The 21,812-nt window shown below is 45.2% G+C and overlaps 1 protein-coding gene across 5 annotated transcripts in view; it reads left to right on the top strand.

Moving 5' to 3' along the window:
- Nucleotides 1-21,812, top strand: part of NTRK2 (neurotrophic receptor tyrosine kinase 2) — a 546,312-nt gene that overhangs the window by 202,594 nt on the left and 321,906 nt on the right. For all 5 annotated transcript variants that reach the window (XM_033927854.1, XM_033927863.1, XM_033927846.1 and 2 more), the window contains one exon: nucleotides 9,209-9,312. In XM_033927854.1, the coding sequence (XP_033783745.1) occupies nucleotides 9,209-9,312 (104 nt within the window). The remainder of the gene's footprint in view (nucleotides 1-9,208; nucleotides 9,313-21,812) is intronic.

The raw sequence follows: 21,812 nt of genomic DNA, 5'->3' as shown, positions 1-21,812 counted from the left end.
GAGTTCCCAACGATGTTCATATGTGTGAGCCTGTGGTCGAGTGTATAGAAGAGCCCTATAGAGACGGGAAATAAGGCCCACCCCAGATCCCATCCTAAAAACTTGTAAGAAAGCAGAGTCTGCCCCTTCCCACTCCGGGATCACCCTCTTCACCATAAAATCTCGAAGTTGGACATAGGCGAAAAAATCAGTCGAGGGGAGATCATATATAGATTGTAAGGCAGCAAAGGGTACCAGTTGTCCACCCACTACCAGCTGACCTAGGACCCTAAGACCCTCCATTTCCCAACGCCGAAAAATCCCAGTATCTTTAGCAGGCAGAAAATCAGGGGCAAATCTAATGGGAGTGGCATAAAAATAGCGCTGACGTGGGAACCAAGCTCGTCTAACCCGGCTCCATGCATGCAAAGTACATTCCATCCCATAGGATGTCTCAGTCTGCAGATCCCGAAGGATATCAAAAGACAGCCAGGGCACTGCTGCCAAAGGGTAAGTAGGCTGTAAGGCCTGTTCTAGTGAGACCCAGCGCTGGGAGGGATATGCCCAATGAAACAGTCCCTGCAGTTGGGATGCATAGTAATATGTAGAAAAATCAGGAACACCCATTCCCCCATGTAATCTATCCCAGTACATACGCTCCCTCCGCACCCTAGGGGGTTTACGTGTCCAGATATAAGCAAAGGCCCGCCGTTGTAGCCTAAGCAAGAACCGTTTAGGAATTGAGAGAGGTAGGCAGGAGAACAGATACAAAAAACGAGGCAGCACATTCATACGCAAAGCACTAATCCTACCCATCCAAGACAATCTCAATCCTTCCCATCGATCCAGATCAGCAAATACAGTTCTTAGCAACGGAGGGTAATTCAATTCAAAAAGGTCAGTAAGTCTTCTAGATATACGCACACCTAGGTATTTAATGGATTTAGCCGCCCATCGAAACGAGAACCCAGCACGTAAGTCCGTCACCAACAAGTCCGGAAGGGAAACGTTAAGCAATTCAGATTTTTCGATGTTAATTTTGAAGCCAGCCACCACACCAAATGTAGTCAAAACACGAAGCGCCTCCGTCAAAGAACGATGTGGGTGGGTCAAGGTAAACAAAATATCATCAGCATACAATAAAATCTTATGCTCTTCACCACCCACCACAATTCCCTGAATGTCAGCATTCGCACGTATAGAGGCTGCTAAAGGTTCCATGACCAGCGCGAAAATCAGTGGTGACAAAGGGCACCCTTGCCTAGTTCCTCTACGGATCATAAAGTTAGCAGTATATCTTCCATTAACTCTTAAACAAGCCTCCGGGGCAGCATATAATAAAGTCACCCAGTGTAGAAAAGCACCCGAAATGCCCATTTTCTTCAAGGCCGCTAACATAAACGGCCAATAAACCCTATCAAAGGCTTTTTCAGCGTCAACTGATAATAGGACTGCCGGAATAGAATTTTGATGGGCCACTCCAATAAGGTCTAACACTCTTCGGATATTATCACCAGGTTGCCTCCCTGAAATAAAGCCACACTGATCTCCATGGACTAGGTAAGGCAGAAAACGTTGCAACCGGACTGCCAAAATACGGGTAAACAGCTTATAATCAACTCCTAACAATGAAATAGGGCGGTAAGACCCACAAAGGAGGGGATCCTTCCCAGGTTTAAGAAGAAGGGAGACCGCTGCCTGACGAAACGAATACGGCAGACAATCCCCCTCCAGAAAAGAATTAAACAATCTAGTCAGAGGATTGACTATATGGGCCTCCATTTTCTTGTAAAACAGGGGGGAAAAGCCATCAACACCCGGTGCCTTGGAAGCAGCCAGATGACGAATAGCCGCTACCACCTCAGCGGGTTGAATGGGGGAAGAGAGCCACTCCGCATCAACTTCCGCCAAACAAGGCAAGGTGACGCTAGATAGAAAAGCATCAATCTCCCCCTCCGTGGATTCAATTTCCGGAGTGTACAGAGTCTGATAGAAGGATAAAAAAGCCTGATGGATGTCCCCATCATCCACACAAAGCTGACCCGAATCATTACGAATCCGAGTTATGGAGTGTTGCGCTTGGATTTGCTTGATCTGTGCAGCTAACAAGCGGCCTGCCCTACCACCCCATTCAAAAAACTGTTGTTTCCGCCTCTGCAGGGCCCAAGCCATGCTCTCTAAATCAAGTTCTTGTAAATCTCTCCGGCACTCCGTCAACGCAACCCCCCCAGCCACCGACGGGGCTCTCTTGTGAGCATTCTCTAGGCGTCTAAGGCGAGACACTAGTTCTAATCTGCGAGCCACTCGACATTGATTTCTGTACGACCCCCTCGAGATACAACAACCCCTAAGGGTAGCTTTAAAACTTTCCCAAAGAATTGTAACATCAATGCCTGCTATGTCGTTGAATTCAAAAAATTCCTCGACATCAGTCTCTAAAAGAGTCAAGGTATTGGGATCTTTTAACAAAGAGTCATTCATACGCCACATGCGACGGCCGCCTCTAACCTGTCCAATCTGTAACTCCAGAGTTAGAGGAGCGTGATCTGACCACACCCGGGGCTCAATACTGGAGGCTAGGGCTCGAGGCAAAGCAATACGAGGTAGCATCCACATATCAATTCTAGTATATGAATTATGTTTCGATGAATAAAATGTGTAATCTCGCGTGCCTGGATGTAAATAACGCCACACATCTATCAAATCATGCCTACGCAGGAAGCGCAGCAAAGCTCTCCTGTCGCTTCTAGCGTAGCGGATGGAAGAATTTGAATTATCCTCCTGAGGATAGCAAGTAAGGTTAAAATCTCCACCTACAAGGAGAGTACCTTCTACATGATCCAACAGTACACGTTCTAGCAGTGTAAAGAAGGCCCCCTGACCAGCGTTGGGGGCATAGACATTCAGCAAACTATACAAGGTTCCATCCAGCTCAGCCTTGACCAATATGTAGCGGCCCTCAACATCCCGCACCACCTCTCTCAATACCACCTGGACACGTTTATGTATTAAGATACCCACCCCCTGGGTCTTTTTCCGGACCTTATTAGAAGAAAGGAAAACGTGTGGATAGTTGTGGTGTGTAAGCAATTTCTCATAATGAGATTGAAAATGGGTCTCCTGAATAAATCCAACCGCACTATTCAGGCGGCTCATTTCTTTAAATAACAAGCGTCGTTTTTGTGGAGAATTCAGTCCATGTACATTATAAGATAGCAAAGTGAGTTTATCCATTTGTACCAGAAAAGAAAAAGCACATCATTACCAAATCGACCATTAGTTCCAAAGCAGCCAAATCAACCAACCCCTGCAATCGTAACCTTAAGAGAAACATTATACAAACACTCTTCCATACATTCATACAAGAAAGCACTCGGTCACCACTTTTCCCAGCACCAACACCCCCCCCTCCCCCCAACCCCCCAACAATATCCCACATGGTCCAGCCACCAAAGCACCTGGTAACCATGGTACAGGAAGTGTAGAGAAACAGTTCACAAAGGGACCCCCAGAACAAGCCCTATAAACAATCTTCGCGACAGATGCCGCTCAGCAAAAAGAAGAAAAAACAGTCACAGCATAAAATTTCTAAATCACAGTGCACAAATACAAATGTTCAAGTGAGTGAGGATGTAGCCGCCTCCAAAGGGCGACGAGCTGCAGCCGATCTAGCCACTCTCTGCCATCCCAGCCCTCTTCCTGGTTTGGGCACAGGTGACCTCTGAGGAAGTGGAGCCATTTCTGAGGCTGCCATCAAACTTGCTTCCACCATTCGAGCCTGAACATCCGCCACAGTTATAGCAGTGTAGGTCTTGCCTGCATGTGTAAAAGCCAGTCCGATGGGATAAATCCATCTATATCGAACACTGCGCTCCTGCAGTATACGGGTGCAGTCTCTATACGTGCGACGGCGGGCCAGAGTTGCTGGAGCTATATCAGGATAAACATCAATGTCCGCTTCTTCCCATTTAACGGTACCCCCCGAGCGCCTCACCGCCCTAAGCACATGTTCCTTATCCATATAGCGATGGAAACAAGCCACAACATCACGAGGGCGATTCACATCACGAGGGCCAGGGATGCGGTGTGCCCTATCCAGCAATGGTTTACCCACTTCCACAGGCAAGCCAGCAGTCTCTAGTGCCTGTATACATATATGATCAATCACCTCCATACAGCGAGGGTCAGAAACAGTGTCTGGCACACCCCGAAAGCGAAGGTTGCACCGTCTGGAGCGATTCTCCAGATCCTCCAGCTTAAGGGTGCTCACATCAGCTTTTTCCTCCAGCGCTGCAATCTTGTCTCTCAGCTGTGATATTTCAGAGCCATGTGCTTCCACTGCAACTTCCGTCTCTCCCACCCGATTCCCGATTTCACCCACCTCTCGTTTTAGCTCAGCAACAACAGCATGGATATCAGCTCGAACTGCAGAGATTTCAGATTTCAGTTCCTGGAACCAACCACGCATCTCCAGCTGTAGAGTCGGCAGCGTTGCATCAGCAGGTGGGCCCTCCGCAGCCGCGGCCGGATCGGGCGCCATTTTAGAGCCAGGTTTAAGAGGCCCATTCGGGATCGGTGAGGAGAACGTTTTAATGTCCGTTTGTTTTTTTCGCGTCGCCATCTAGACGCAGCAGTGCAGCTTCACAAACAAGCTGAGGGAGGCAGACAGTGCAGGCACGCGAAATCGCGCGAAGATCGCCAAAAACAGCACGGGGGTCCGCGGAGCTATCGCTCTAGGCTGCCATCAGCCACGATGACGTCACTTCCTCCTTTTCACATTTTTAAACTTGATTTATGTTCTGTCATTCTTGTTTTGAATGGTTGTGTGGAAAATGCAGCATCTGCAAAATTACAACATCTCAGAAGGAATATAGAATAAAGCATTTTTTGACATGTACGTCTGATTACATCATTTATGTGATATCCTGTCCATGCAATAAATGGTATGTGGGGATGTCCACACGACCATTCCCAAAACAAGAATGGCGGAACATAAATCCAGTTTATAATATTGAAAAAAAGCAGCATGCAAAAAGCTCAATGAAAGATACATTCCTGCTAAACCTGATTTATAACTCTTTGATCAATCAGCGCAGGCATCTGAGAGCTTAGTAACATATTAATTTACATATATTGATGACAATTATATGTAGAAGACCTGTTGGTATGCTAGTTTGTTGACAAAGAGGACTATTTCCATTGTTTGCTTAGTGTTCCAGTTTGACACTTTTTTCTTATTCTTTATTCATTTGGTTTGACATCTCTTATTTTATTTCATTCATTTTATCCCAGCAATTTTAGCATCACTTATGATTTGATAATTCATTCATAAGGTATGATTTTATGTTTGTTAATGTCTTAAATTTTTCTTTGATTTTAAACATCAGTTATTTTATATTTTTGTCTATTGCATATTACAATTTGGTAATTGTATATTTTATATTATATGTTTTTATTTTATATAGTACTCTAGGACTCCTGAGGCAGGCTTTTTAACCAAAACATGGCCTGTGTCAAGTTATGTGCAAGCTTGGTTTATATGGTTGCTATTAAAGTTCCTCTGGCTTAAAGACCTGGGCTTCTGTGCCCTTTATATTTGGATTCCTCAGTGCTTTGTGCAGAGGCAGTTATTCCCTTTTGTGCAGTCTATGACCCCTAAGGGCAGATGGGAATTGGGCCATTTCAAAGAACGGGGTCATTGTTTGGTGCTTCTGCCCCATAGTATAAAGGAAGAAGAGTGAGTGAGAAAGGCTATAAGGAACCAAGTGATGCACTGTGAAATGACCCACAGTGGTCTGAGGCCCACAGTGACAGCAATGCAGGGTAGAAACTGCCTTAGCAAAACTAGCTAGAGCAGATGACATTCAGGTGAACCAGAATGGGTTGCCCATGTATGTAGTAGAGTGGAGGAGAAGTTCTAGCTCTTTCAAGATGAGATACTAGTTATTTGATAGGGCTAGAACCTAAGGCCTCCTGTTATGAAATAGGGAGCTGCGCTGCTCCCGACACTCATTGAGTTCCTATAAGCATCGGGAGCAGTGTGGGCCATTCAGCACAGCTCCCTGCGCTAGAAACTGCTATCACATTTTCGTAAAAGAGGGGGTAGGTCTTTAGCCTATATATCCTTTGAAAGGGATGCCCCCATATGACCTTCCTCTATTCCTTGTGTGCCTCATGCAATAGGGCTTGCCCTGTACATCCCAGTAGTTCAGGTGTGACGTGACTCCTGCCTTTCATCTTCAGCATGCTCAAGTATTCCCCTACCCAGCACTCTGAAACACACACCACCAGCATTGTATTAGCATACACACACACAGATGCACTGTGGAACAGACACAGGGAAGCCAACATTGACACAGACATAGACAGATACACAGACAACAAGCAGAACTTGGTATTGCCAAATAGCGGAGCACAGACAGACACAGACTAGGGCAGGGTAAACTCACAGACAGTGGTGGATTAGGAAGTGGAGTAGGGGAGAGGCATACACAGAGGGTTTGCAGAGGGATGTTAGATGAGTTACTGTGAGAATTGGTGCATAACACAAGGTAATAAAGGGTAGGTATCAACACACTTGGGTGAACAGAGATAAGAATCAGGCCAGGACTCATAATCAACTCTCCTCTAGTCACCATCAAAGTAAGCAGTCCAAAAAGACAAGCAGAGCTGTAGAGGAAGGTGTGCTGTGCCTATGGAAATTCAGTACACCTTGTTTGTTTCAGGTTCCTTCTACTGGATGCCAAAAAGAAAGTTAAACTGAAATACATATTGTAGTTCTGAAAATATAATGATCTATTGAGGAATGGCAAATGCAGTCAAGACATAACTAGCAAGGTTTTCTTAGCAGTAGATTTCTTAGAAACTTTATCTTGCAGCAACTAATAAATCTTCCCTAACGATATAACATAGTGTAAGATTGTCTAACTCATACTTCTGGAACCAAGGAATCTTTATCTAACCTCTGACCTCTAAGAGAATAATATATTCAGCCATGCAACCTTCTTGTATCCAATAAGATGCTGACACTGGATCCGGATCCATGAAATGTTTATTTTCCATGGCAAGACTGGAATGATTGTCCTTACCCAGGCTCCAGTCAACCTGGTCACAATTTGACAAGCAACCTCATATGTGAGCCAAAGGTTGAAGCTACAGAGGTGAAAAGAGGGGCTAATAGATGATCCAATGTCCAGAGAAGTGTGTAAGACTTCTGAGTGGTTCTTAAGTACTTGTGAAAGAGAAGATCACAAGAAGTCCTTGATATGTGTTATCAGTGCTGTATGCATATCCATGAGCACTGTAAACAGTCTCTCTGATTGAAGGGATTGGAGCTTACCAACTCTGACAGAGCCAATCAAACCTTTGGCAGTCAGATGAACCAAGTCTTCAGTGATGACAAGACAGAAGATAGTCGAGAAATGCAGTGGTACCAGAATTAGCTGAAGATGGCAACACAGTTGCATCTTCAAGGTTTTTATAGCTAAATTTGATGCTGAGAGAGACCCTAGCACCATGTTCACAGCAGGCATACAGAAGGAAACAAAGAACAATGTCTTCATATATTTTTCACACTCTGCTGGCATGACTTTGATTGCAGAGTGCATTACAGTAGAATCCATGATGGTTTGATTCTGACCTCATAAGCACACAAAAAGGTTAGTGAGGCTGTAACACTGTAGCAGGGGTAAATCTTGATACTGAAATTTCTTGCCTTGAAGATCAACATGCTATATATAATCTATATATAATCGCTGATAGATGTGCATGCAAACCATCCCCATGTCATTCTTTAAGGAGAAAGGGAAGAATCAGAGTATGAATGGGCACAGCCAATGACCCTCAAGCCTTGCACTGAAGAATGTTGGTGTAGAAGGACTAAGGTTGAGATAGACACTAAAGAATGACATGGTTTCCCCGCGGTTATCTGCGGGGACGGAGACGGTAATAAATTCTGATACTGTGTCATTCTCTAAGCTGTTGCACTGTCCATACCATGTTCCTAATATGCCTCCTTCCTAGACCACAATATTGGTATGTGCCGGATGATTCATTTTCAAATCATGGCCTTTCTGAAATGGTGATTTGAACTTGATTGCAGAATAAACACAGATATGCCAGCAAATCCCTATTTAAATTGTGAATAGGACTTCTAAAATAACATCCATTGTCTATTTTAAGTGCCAAAGATTTCTTTTTACTTGTTGGCCACAAGATATTTAGATACAGCATATTCTAAACCCATTTACAGTATATACTTCTAAACCCATATACCCATATGCTTCTCTTAAGGATAAATTATATTACCAGTCTAACTTTCTTTTTTGAATCATATTCCTCCCCTTTTACAAAGCTAAGTTAGCGGCTGCTGATGCATTAATTGCTCCAATGCCCATAAGGATTTAATGGGTGTCAGAGCGTTTGCCATGCAAAAGCCGCTATCACAGCTTTGTAAAAGGGAGGGATTGCTAGTTGTTACAGTATTTTCATGTGAAGATCAATGTGTAGATGTTTCCAACAAAGGTTTCCGTCTTGTAACCTTATTTGGGCCATACAGATCTTTAGAGAGTTTCTGTAAAATATAATTTTCAAAATGAGAAAAAAACTTTCAAAGGAATATTAACTGAAGCTCTGCTTCTCCTTTCCCAGTAATACTCCTCACTGTTTGATTCATGTTTGCTTAGCTCTGACTCTTACCCTCTCCCCCTCCCCTATTATGAAGCTGTGTTAGGCTTTTTATCTCCAGCTGCATTGGTAAAAGCTCTGATGCTCATAGGAATTATATGAGCATCGGACCTTTTGCCACTGTGGCCAGCTATAAAAAAGCCTAATGTGACTTCATAAAAATGGGGGATAGTTTTAGATGCATTGTATTTTGTGTTGTATACTGGCAAAAATACTCCCTGGTAAGAAAGCAGATTATTTGGTTTAAAGGAAGAAAAAATGATTTTCTTTTTACATTTATAAAAAAGATTTAAAACTATTTTGTCAGAATAGTCAATAGAGATTGTGATAGACCAAAAAATCATCTATCAAAAGGAGAACACAAATTTTTTTAAAAAATCAGGAAGATCACATCTTTTATAAAATGAAAAGTTGAATTCTCAAATATAATTCTTTATATTATAAACAAATACTTTATATTATAAACAAGGGGAGAGAAGAAAGTTTTAGAGTGAATAAAAATCAAGACAAATGATTCTTTTTCCCTTTTTTCTTTGTTGATAAGATTTCTTTGAAACCACCTCTAATGATATTGGGGATACCACTGATGACAGGAATCAAATCACGTCTACTGATGTTTCCAATGAAGGGAATGAAGATAGCATCACTGTAAGTCATGCCTGCTCCGAGACCTCTGTAGAACTGGCACACATAGATAAGGGAGCTCCTTTTTCATTGCTAATAAAATGATATTATTTCAACAGCTTGCTGAAACTACAACTGATTGCCATTCACACTGTTATCAGTATTCCTCATGGACATGCTGGGGCTATATTTATTTATGGAGTAGGCATAAGATGTGTATGTGTTAGTTTCGATTTAGTTCATTACTCTGCATAAAAAAATTAGTGCAAGTAAAATCAATACACAATGAGGGGCATAATAAAAAAAAAGTCTAAGTCTCCTTTTGGCCTAAGGCCTTAAACATTGAAAGTAGAAGAAGGGAAAATGTCCATAATAAAAAAAAACGTCCAAATGGAGTTTTTTAAAAAAATAATGGTCTGCAAACGCCCAGACCACCACTACGTCTACACTTATACCCCCACGACGTCTATACTTATACCCCATAATGAACCAAAAAAACGCCTAAGCCCCAAACGTCCAACACAAGGGCTTTAAGGCGAAGGAGGAGCCAGTCCTTTGCCTAAAAGCTGGATTCTGTAACCGGTGTATGTCAAAAGCAACACCGGTTACAAAATTCACCCCCCCCCCACGACATCGGGGCAAGAGGGAGCCCTTTTGCCCCGCGGCACCCCTGACGTTCCCCGACGACATCGGGGCAAGAGGGAGCCCAAGCCCTCTTGCCCCGGGCACCCGTGGCACCCCCCGATTACGATCAGGCCAGGAGGGAGCCCAAGCCCTCCTGGCCTCTCGCCCCCCCACCCCCTACACGATCGGGCAGGAGGGAGCCCAACCCCTCCTGCCCAGGCGGACCCCCTGCCCCCCACCCCCCACTACAATATGGGCAGGAGGGATCCCAGGCCCTCCTGCCCTCGACACAACTGCCCCCAACGACAACCCCCAATCTCCCTCCCTCGCCGCCCCACGCCCATTTGCCTAAGGCCCCACCCACAGGAGGGGCCTAAGACTCCCGGGGTTATTCTGGTTGGCCCAGGCGCCTTAGGCCCTACCTGTGGGTGGGGTTTCAGACGCTTGGGCCAATCCGGCCCCATTCTGCAGCCGGCTGGCCTGCTGGATGGACGGGTTTGGCATCTGCTCGGCCAACATTTTACAGGTATGGGGGGTGGGATTGGGGGTGGGGGGGTCCTGGGGTCGGCGGGGGGGCAATCGGGGGTTCGGAGGGGGCGATCATTGGGGGTTGTGTCGAGGGCAGGAGGGCCTGGGATCCCTCCTGCCCGTATTGTGGTGGGGGGTGGGGGACAGGGGGTCCGCCTGGGCAGGAGAGGTTGGGCTCCCTTCTGCCCAATCGTGTAATGGGTTGGGGGGGCGAGAGGCCAGGAGGGCTTGGGCTCCCTCCTGGCTTGATCGTAATCGGGGGTGCAGCGGGTGCCGCGGGACAAGAGGGCTTGGGCTCCCTCTTGCCCCGAATGTAATTGGGGGGTTGGTGCCGCGGGGCAAGAGGGCTTGGGCTCCCTCTTGCCCCGATGTTGTGTGTGTGTGTGTGGGGGGGGGTGATGTATCACGGCAGGAGAGATGCTTCATCTCACCTACCGTGATGCCGTCACTCCTGTACCCGAACTGCCGCGACCCGCGGCAGGAGAGATAGGGCACCTCTCCTGCCGCGGGTCACAGCAGTTCGGGTAGAGGAGTGATGGCATTGCGGTAGTGAAGATGAGGCATCTCTCCTGCCGCGATCATTGCTGTAGGGGGTAGGCAGGTTGCTGGGGCCACTGAGCTGATCGCAGCAGCCACGATCAGCTCAGCGGCCCCTTTTTCGGCACTTAGACCTGTTTTGACTTCGTCTAAGTCAAAATGTATAAGTGCCGACTAGGCAACCTGCCTAAGGTTTTGGTTATACCTGCTGCACGCCTAGGTGTAGGTTGGTCCACCGCCCGCCCTTTCCCCTCCTCTAAGCATGCCTCTTTTCTCTCTGTGCGTTTAGTGGCAGGGGAAAGGCCTAAGCTGGTTTTAGATACGTCTAAAACCAGCTTTGATTATGGGTACTTGGTACAGGCTTTTTGATCGTCCAAGTAGCCATTTAGGCCACTTTTTAGATGTTTGTTTTTTTATTATGAACCCCAATGCTAATTTGCATATACTGAAAAGGTTCTAATATTCATTAAATCTCTACCTTGGTTTTGTTTTTTTGTTTTTTTAAAAAAAGTCTGAAACAAACTGAAGATTCCTGAAAATTGGAGAAATGTCAGAAAAAATATGAAAGCAAATTGAATTTTAGTTTTGTCTCTGCACATCCCTATTATGGGAGAGGCAGTATTATCCCAGAACAAGCAGGCAGCATATTCTCACACATGGGTGACGTCACCGACAGAGTCCCGGTACGGACTACTTCAAAAGTGTATCACCATTTCAAGTCTTTAGAAAGTTTGCGATAGCCCGTACCGCGCATGCATGAGTGCTTTCCCGCCCGACATAGGCATGTAGTCCCTCAGTTTCTTAGTTTCCACGGAGCTAAAAAGTCGCGTTCAACTGTCATTGAATTTTTTTCTCTTTCGCTGCCTTCCCGCTCTCGCGGATTTTTGAATTTTTTCGTCAGTCTTTTTTATTTTACTTTTCTGTAAAAATAAAAAAGAACAAAAAAATATTATTTTTTCTCCTTTTGTGGGTCTTGGTCATTGTGTTCAATTTAGCACAGGCAGTCTTCCCGTCCATGTCCCAGCTGCCGACGGGTTTTAAGAAGTGTGATCACTGTGCTGGGGCTATCTCTGTCACTGACCCTCACCACTGGTGTCTCCAGTATTTGGGGCCCGAGCACCATCCCTAAACTTGCACACACTGCTCTTCATTACAGAAGAGGACTTTGAAGAATCAGCTTCCACAGCAGAAACAACTTTTTGGTGCCACCATGGAAAGTGAGTCCTCTTCATCATTGACACCATTGATGCCAACCACGCTGACAAAGACGACACAGTAGTCTTTGGCGTTGGCAGATCCACCAGTGCTGACACCGGTGTCTCAGTATACCATCTCATTGGGTAAGCCGGCTAAGAAGCCTTCTCCTACCCCCTCTGGGACTCAGGTCAAACAGGCATTGAGCCAAGTCATGCCGACCTAAAAAAGTCCCGTAAGTGCACAGCTCTGATCTCAGTGAGTGCCTCATCATCAGCCTCCTCATCTCCATATTGTTGCAGCGCCAGTGATACCGGTGAAGAAGCCAATGGTACTGGTGCTTTCTCTCAAGCAAAAGATAGATAACTTGCTTAGAGAAGAATTGGGGGGGCATTTTCAATAGTTGGTACTGACTCTGCTTGTACCGCTGTCGACACCGACTCTCCCGATGCAGGTCCAGTCTCAGCGGCTCATAGCGCCTACTACACCTGTCTCCGATTCTCCACTGGTGCAGATGTCTTCAAGAAGGGAGTCGTGTATTCCACCATTATGACACCATTCTTCCTCGACTCAAACTTCTCCAAATGTCACTTCAGCATGATCAGGTAAGGTCTCACATAAATCAAAAAATACTGAGACCTCGACACCGATCTGATGGCACCGTTCTCAACATAGATCTCCCTCAATACGAGATTCTGATTTATTGGAGATTCTGAGCCAGAGCCACCATCCACCACTGAAGAGGATTCTTCTCCTTCAGGTTCTCCTTGCTGCTCTCCAACTAGAGCAGTGGTCTCAAACTCAAACCCTTTGCAGGGCCACATTTTGGATTCATAAGTATTTGGAGGGCCTGAGAAAAAAATAGTTAATGTCTTATTAAAGAAATGACAACTTTGCATGAGGTAAAACTAAAGTTTATAAATCTTTCCTTTTGGCTAAATCTTAATAATAATATTGTAAATGATAGCTAAAGAGACATATGACATTATTTTACTTTTGTGATTATGATAAGCATACAGAGGGCCTCAAAATAGCACCTGGCGGGCTGTGAATTCGAGACCACTGAACTAGAGTATCTTCTCCTTCTGAGAAACTCTTCTTTTCCAAAATTCTCTGCCAGATTTGGACATCTCCTTGGAAGCAGACTCTAAATATAGCAAAGAATATTTAGAGACCTTAGATTACGACTTGCCTCCTAAAGACATGTTGAAGCTTCCTCTTCATGCTATCTTACGTAAGACTTTTTTCAAAAATTTAGACTCCTCTTTCCATACCAGTGGCTCCTAAGAAATTGGAATCTATACAAGGTGGTGCCTCTTACAGTCTTTGACAAGCCTCAACTCCCGCATGAGTCCCTGGTAGTGGAATCCACTTTGTAAAAGTCATCTGGGGTCAGTATCTATGCATCTGTTCCTCCTGGTAGAGAAGGCCGGACTATGGATAAGTTTGGTAGACGGCTTTACCGAAATTCAATGTTAGCAAACGGAGCAGGAAATTACAATTTTTATTTTTCCTGCTATCTGAAACATCTGGTGAAGCAAATTTCTTCTTTTCAGAAATACATTCCAACCACGTAAAGCTAAGACTTTTCAACATCTTATCTCCACTGTTTTCCAACTTCACAAGTATATGGTGAGATCCACGTATGACATGTTTGAGCTCACCTCTCGTGCTGCAACCATGTCGGTGGCTATGCGACGTCTTGCATGGTTGCATGTTTCCAACTTAGATGTTAACCACCAATGTCATCTGGCTAATGCTCCGTGTATAGGTGATGAACTTTTTGGTGCCTCTACCGACACTGCCACACAAAAACTTTCAGCCCATGAGACCAGATGGGACACGTTGGTAAAACCTAAGAAGAAGCCTCAGGCCCCTCGATCATTCAAGCTTGCCTCTTCTTGCCAACGAAGGTTTGCTGCTAAGGCTGCTGCTCCTGCTCCTCCACCTAGAAGGCAGAAGCAACAATCCTGTCAACAACCCAAGCAACCGGCTGCTCCACAAAAATCTACACAGCCTTTTTGACATGTTCTTTCTGAGCATAGTCACAGTTCCCATCTTCTGTACTCTTCCTCAGCCGATATGGAGCAGCTTCAGCATTACATCAATCATTGGGAGCTCATCACCTCCGATCTCCGGGTGTTGAATATCATTCATCAGGGTTATATCCTTCATTTCCACACCCTTCCTCTGGATCATCCTCCAAGAGAATCTGCTTCAAACCCGTGCAGTCCTCTCTTCTTCTCCAGGAGGTTCAATGCCTTCTTCTTTTCAATGCCAACTAGGAAGTTCCCCTCTCAACTCAATCAGGGATTCTACTCCCGTTATTTCTTAGTTCCAAAGAAGATGGGAGGACTCTGACCCATTCTGGATCTCAGATATCTCAACAAATATCTCATCAAGGAAAAATTCAGAATACTCTTTCTCACCCTTCTCTATCCCCTATTAACTCAGAACGAGTGGATCTCAAGGAAGCCTATACTCATATATCAATCCATCTGGCTTCCCGAAAATACCTTTGCTTAAATCGGTAACATTACCAATACAAGGTACTTCTGTTCGGTCTGGCATCCTTTCCCAAAGTCTTCATAAAGTGCCTGATTGTGGTAGCAGCAGCCTTCCGATCCCACGGTCTTCAGGTGTTTCCTTATCTGGATGACTGGTTGATCAAGGCATCTATATCTTAGGAGGTAGCTCTGGTAACAACTTACACCATATCTTTCCTTCAAGCCTTGGGCTTTGAAATCAATTTTCCCAAGTCGAACTTGTGCCCATCTCAGTGTCTTCAGTTCGTAGGAGTGATTCTCGACACTACCCATGTCTTCCTCCAAATGGCCTAGCTACCGTACTTCATCTCTGCCAGCAGTTGTATCATCTTCATACAATCTCTGCCAGGCACATGATGGTTCTCCTAGGTCACATGGTCTCCACAGTTCATGTGACACCACTTGCCAGACTGCATCTTCACACTCCTCAGTAGTCCCTTGCTTCTCAGTGGTCTCAGGTGACAGATCGGCTCTCACAGCATATCTGTGTAGCCTCATCTCTTCAACAGTCGCTCCACTGGTGAATGACCTCCTCCAATCTCTCCAGCGGTCTCCTTTTCCATCTCCCTCCTCATCAACTGGTACTCACGACCGATACTTCCCCGTACGCCTGGGGGCACACATGAATGGTCTTCAAACCCAGGGTCATTGGATTACCACAGGGCTTAAATTTCACATCAATTTGCTTGAACTCAGAGCAATGTATTATGAAGTAAAAGATTTCCAACATCTTCTGAGCGATCAATTCTTCCTCTGCACGGACAATCAAGTAGCAATGTACTATATAAACAAGCAAGGAGGCATAGGCTCTCTTCCACTTTGTCAGGAGGCTCATAAGATCTGGCTTTGGGTGACAGCCCGCAATCTTTTCCTGAGGGCAGTCTACATTCAAGGCAAGCACAATTCCTTGGCAGACAACCTCAGCAGAATTTTTCAGCCTCACGAATGGACACTCAGCTTGACAGCTCTCCAGTCCATCTTTGCACAGTGGGGCACTCCACAGGTGGACTTGTTTGCAGCTCCCCACAATCACAAGTTGCCCCAGTTCTGTTCCAGACTTTACTCACCTCACCATCTGGAAGCAGATGCGTTACTGCTGGATTGGATGCATATGTTTCTGTATGCGTTTCCTCCCATTCCTCTCATCTTGAAAACTCTTTTTAAACTCAAGCAGGAGTCAGCCACCATGATACTCATAGTGCCTCGGTGGCCCAGACAGCATTGGTTCTCCCTTCTACTTCAACTCAGCACCAGGGAGCCCATACCTCTTCCACTTTTTCCTTCTCTGCTTACACAGAATCAAGCCAGACTTCTCCACCCCAACCTGCAGTCATTACACCTAACAGCTTGGTATCTCTCTGGCTGAATTCAGCTGAATTACATCTCTCTCAGCCTGTCAGCAGTATTATCGATGCCTCCAGGAAACCAGCCACTCAACAGTGTTTTCTTCCTGGTGTCTTCTTCATCATCTTCATGATCTGACTTCCTTATCAGTTAATCTTTAATTAGATTATTTGCTTCATCTCTTGAACTCTGGACTTAAGTCAACATCTATTAGAGTCCATCTCAGTGCTAGTACTGCTTTCCATCTTCCACTTGACGGTAAACCTCTGATTGCTTATCCATTGGTCTCCAGATTCATGAAGGGTCTTTTCAATGTAAAACCACCTCTCCAACTTCCTCCAGTAGTCTGAGACCCTAATGTGGTTCTTTCCAGCTTGATGAAGCCATCATTTGAACCAATGGCTACAGCTCATCTTAAATACCTTACTTGGAAAGTTGTTTTTCTTATTTCTCTCACTTCAACTTGGAGAGTAAGTGAGTTTCGAGCATTGGTGGCAGATCCTCCTTTCACAGTGTTCCACCATGACAAAGTGGTTCTGCCCACCCATCCAAAGTTTCTACCAAAAGTTGTTATTGATTTTCATGTCAATCAGTCCGTCGTACTTCTAGTTTTCTTCCCTAAGCCCTATTCTCATGCAGGAGAAATGGCGCTTCACACTCTGGACTGTAAACTTGCTTTGGATTGCTATATCGACAGGACAAAGCCACATAGATCATCTCCCTAACTATTCATCTCATTTGATTCTAACAAATTGCGGCATCCTATTTCCAAGAAAACGATTTCCAACTGATTAGCGACCTGTATCTCGTTCTGTTATGCTCAGACTGGTCTGTACCTGGAGATTTGTGTCACAGCTCACAAAGTCCGAGCTATGGCAGGTTCTGTAGCTTTCCTTAGATCTACTCCTATTGAGGAAATCTATAAAGCTGCCACCTGATCCTCGGTTCATACCTTTACCTCTCATTACTGCCTGAAAACCTTTTCCAGAAGGGATGGTCATTTTGGCCAATCGGTATTGCAACATTTATTTTCTTAAAGGCCAACTCTCCCACCATCCCTTTTTAGTCAGCTTGGAGGTCACTCATGTGTGAGAATATGCTGCCTGCTTGTCTTGGGATAAAGCACAATTACTTACCGTAACAGGTGTTATCAAGGGACAGCAGGCAGCTATTCTCACAACCCTCCCACCTCCCCTAGTTGGCTTTTTAGCTGGCTTATCTTAACTGAGGGACCGCACCCTTACATCGGGCAGGAAGGAACTCGTGCATACACGGTGTGGGTTATCGCGAAATTTCTAAAGACTTAAAGTGGCGATGCACTTTTGAAGTACCAGGGCTCCGTCGGTGATGTCACCCGTGTGTGAGAATATCTGCCTGCTGTCCCTGGATAACACCTGTTATGCTAAGTAACTGTGCTTACTCATCAGAGGGCCTTGAGGCTTCATGGATACAGGGAATTCAACCAGTTTCAGCAACCAGACTAAAAGCTGGCTGAAGGGTGATTTGAATAGAGCTGAAGAATGTGCTAGAAGTATTTCCAGAGCCTGCCTGCCTCCCCCTCTCTGAAAATTCTCTGCTGTTCTTTTAGGGAGTTGAATTTACTATTCCTTGAAATGGCATACAATTCTATCTCCTCTTGTGTTTCTTGCTTCATATCTTGTGTTTCCAGAAAACATTAAAGTTTCACTTATAGTTCAGAATAAATTACACATGTAGTAATCATTATATTATTATTAAAATTAAAGTATTGCAGCAAAATTCACAAGCTTTGGACACTGGTAGTGGTTTGCTTTACAAGCTCGAGTAGTAAGTACGATACTGATAAAAATGTGTTACTTATGGCTATTTATTTCAGGGGTCTCAAAGTCCCTCCTTGAGGGCCGCAATCCAGTCGGGTTTTCAGGATTTCCCCAATGAATATGCATGAGATCTATATGCATGCACTGCTTTCAATGCATATTCATTGGGGAAATCCTGAAAACCCGACTGGATTGCGGCCCTCAAGGAGGTACTTTGAGATCCCTGATTTATTTGATTATATCTGATTTTATTTGCCACTTTGAGTAGGAAATAGTTGAAGTCTGTATATGCTGATGACGTAAAGCATGATAAAGAGCAGAAAAAGTACCTTCAGTAGCTCCAAAACTTCAGTAGCTCCCTAGACACCCTCAAGGTGTCTCGGAAGAGATAATTAGTGTTGACTTCACTCATGCCTAATTGTTTTGAGAAGTTGGCACCTATGGTTAGAAGGGCCCACAATAGCTCATCCATGTCCATGCCTCTGTGTATGTTGCATTGTACCTGTATCATTCCAGGCAACCAGTTCTCAAAAACCTCTAACAATGAAGATTCTGCCATTTGTCTAAGAGAACTGAATGAGTATTTGGTAATCCTTATAGACAGCAGCTGACCTAAATCTCCTGTGCTATGATTTAAACCCATTTCTTCTCATGCTGTTCTCTGTGAGAATAGAGAACATAGAAATATAGAGTATGACGGCAGAAAAGGGCCGATGGCCCAACAAGTCAGCCCACTCGAATAACCCACCCCCCTAAGCACTTCCTCGAAATGAACCCACATGTTTATCCCATTTATTCTTAAAATCGAGCACGTTTCTGGCCTCTACTACCAGGAGTGGAAGATTATTCCAATGATCAACCACCCTTTCGGTGAAGAAATACTTCCTAATGTCCCCATGAATCTCCCACCTCTGATTTTTAGCGGATGCCCTCTTGTCGCCGTAGGTCCTGTAAGGAAAAAGATGTCTTCTTCCATCTCCATAAGGCCAGTAACATATTTAAACATTTCTATCATGTCTCCCCTCTCTCTGCGTTCCTTGAGAGAGTCCATCCTAGTGGCCAATCTCTGAACTGACTCCATTCTCAACACATCCTTTCGATAATGTGGCCTCCAAAACTGAACACAGTATTCCAGATGTGGTCTCACCATTGACCTGTAAAGCGGCATCACCACTTCGGGCTTACAGCTGATGAAACTTCTCCGGATGCAACCCAGCATCTGTCTAACCTTGGATGAAGCTTTCTCCACTTGATTGGCAGCCTTCATATCTTCACTAATGATTACTCCCAGGTCCTGTTCTCTAACAGTTCTAGTTAAGGTCTCACCGTTCAGAGTGTAGGTTCTGCAAGGGTTTCCGCTACCAAGGTGCATAACTTTACACTTCTTGGCATTAAAGCTCAGCTGCCAAATAGTAGACCATTTCTCCAGTAAAAGTAGGTCCTGTGTCATACTGTCGGGTACAGTACATCCGCCTACCACATTACATAATTTAGCGTCATTGGCAAATAATGCAATTTTACCCTGAAGTCCTTGAGGTAGACCCTGTACGAAGATATTAAATAGGATTGGACCCAGGACCGAGCCTTGCGGTATTCCACTGAACACGTCCGACTTTTCGGAGGGAGTGCCATTTACCACCACCCTTTGAAGTCTGCCACTAAGCCAGTCTTTAACCCATGCAGTTAATGTTTCAGCCTACAGGATGTGCCTCTCCTCCTCCCCAGCGTCTCGTGGCACACCTGGAATCTCGGGCAGCACACTAGTTTGCGATACACTGGTCTAACCACTAGACTACTCCTAACTAGGTACCACTTATGCTTCTTTCAATTAAATAGTAGCATCATGTGAACAAACAGAGAATCTCTTTTACAAAGCTGCAATAGCAGCGTTGCCACAGGAATATGCAGCATTCCTATGGGCTTCATTGCATTTATAACAGCAGCATCGTACTGCAGCTTTATAAAAGGGGCCCAGAGCTGGTAAAGAGTTTTGGAGAAAGGGATGTGTGTGACCTATCGATATTATTGAGGGAAGAAGGCACCAATTTATAGGCTTCAGGGGGGGGCACCAGAAACTCTTTCACTGGCTCTGGCATCAAGCAATCACATGTGATAAGTAAAAAGAAAAAAAGAATATAGACTAGAAGTGGCAAATCATGGCTCATAAGCTCCCTCCAACTTGTGAGAATTTTGAATTACATCTGCTGCGGTGCATTGAGTGCTGGTTCACAGTGGTGAGAGAAGAAGGTGCACAGACTGTAGTTAAATCATTGGGCTGTGACTTCCTTTGCCCCCCTCTACCCGAACCAGGCCCCCCGTGCATTTCTCGTATACAAATGCACGGGGGAAAAAGAAGCAAACATTGTATACAGGGCAAAGTCTGCAGCGGTCAAAACAGCAGTCAGGGAGGCCAAACTTCGAATGGAAGAAACTCTAGCGAAGAACATTAAGAAAGGGAATAAATCCTTCTTCAGGTACATTAGCGACAGGAAAAAGAACGCAAACGGGGTAGTACGCCTTAGAACGCCAGAAGGGAACTATGTGGAAACAGATTCCGATAAGGCCAAACTGCTGAATGATTACTTCTGTTCAGTCTTCACCTGCAAGGCACCAGGACACGGGTCACGGCTGGAAGCAAAGCAAAGCATGGAAGACCCATTTCAGAATTTTGATTTCACACCAGCTGATGTTTACAGAGAACTGTCGAGACTCAAGGTGAACAAAGCCATGGGACCGGACAATTTGCATCCAAGAGTGCTCAGAGAGCTATATGATGTTTTGGCGGAACCGTTAGCCATGCTCTTCAATCTCTCCCTAAGTACGGGGAGAGTCCCCCTGGACTGGAAAACTGCCAATGTTGTTCCTCTGCACAAAAAGGGTTGCAGAGCGGAGGCTGGGAATTACAGACCAGTAAGTCTCACATCAATAGTGTGTAAACTCATGGAAACTCTACTTAAAGGCAAATTAGACACGATATTGGATGAGGGAAATCTGAGGGATCCCTGTCAACATGGATTCACTAGGGGCAGGTCATGCCAATCCAATCTCATCAGCTTCTTTGACTGGGTGACAGGAAAACTAGACTCGGGAGAGTCTCTGGACATAGTGTACTTGGATTTCAGTAAAGCTTTTGACAGTGTCCCGCACCGTAGACTATTAAACAAGATGAAATCAATGGGGTTGGGTGAGAAACTAACTGCATGGGTCAATGATTGGCTGAGTGGAAGACTTCAGAGGGTGGTGGTCAACGGCACCCTCTCTGAGACATCGGAGGTGACTAGCGGAGTGCCGCAGGGATCAGTACTGGGACCATCCCTTTTCAACATATTCATAAGGGATTTGATCCGGGGGCTTCAGGGAAAAGTAGCACTGTTCGCCGACGCCGCCAAACTGTGCAACATAGTAAGTGAAAGCAATCTCAAGGATAATATGACACAGGATCTGATCACGTTGGAAAACTGGTCCTCGACATGGCAGCTGGGCTTCAACGCTAAGAAGTGTAAGGTCATGCATCTCGGCAGCAGAAATCCATGCAGAACATACACCTTGAATGGAGAAGCACTAGCTAGGATTTCAGAAGAACGGGACTTGGGAGTAATCATCAGTGCAGACATGAAGGCTGCCAAACAAGTAGAGAAGGCCTCGTCCAAGGCAAAGCAAATGATGGGATGTATCAAGAGAAGCTTCGTCAGCCGCAAACCTGAAGTCATAATGCCACTGTACAGAGCCATGGTGAAACCTCATCTGGAATACTGTGTGCAATTCTGGAGGCCACATTACCGTAAAGATGTGCTTCGAGCCGAGTCGGTCCAGCAGATGGCCACTAGAATGGTCTCCGGACTCAAGGGTCTCTCATACCAAGAAAGACTGGGCAAATTGCAGCTCTATACTCTAGAGGAACGCAGGGAAAGGGGTTACATGATTGAGACATTTAAATACGTCACAGGTCGTG

The sequence above is a fragment of the Geotrypetes seraphini genome, chromosome 1, assembly GCF_902459505.1.
Source record: "Geotrypetes seraphini chromosome 1, aGeoSer1.1, whole genome shotgun sequence".
NCBI lineage: Eukaryota > Metazoa > Chordata > Amphibia > Gymnophiona > Dermophiidae > Geotrypetes > Geotrypetes seraphini.
Note: the sequence above shows the minus strand (reverse complement) of the source record. Positions and strands in the feature narration are given on the sequence as shown.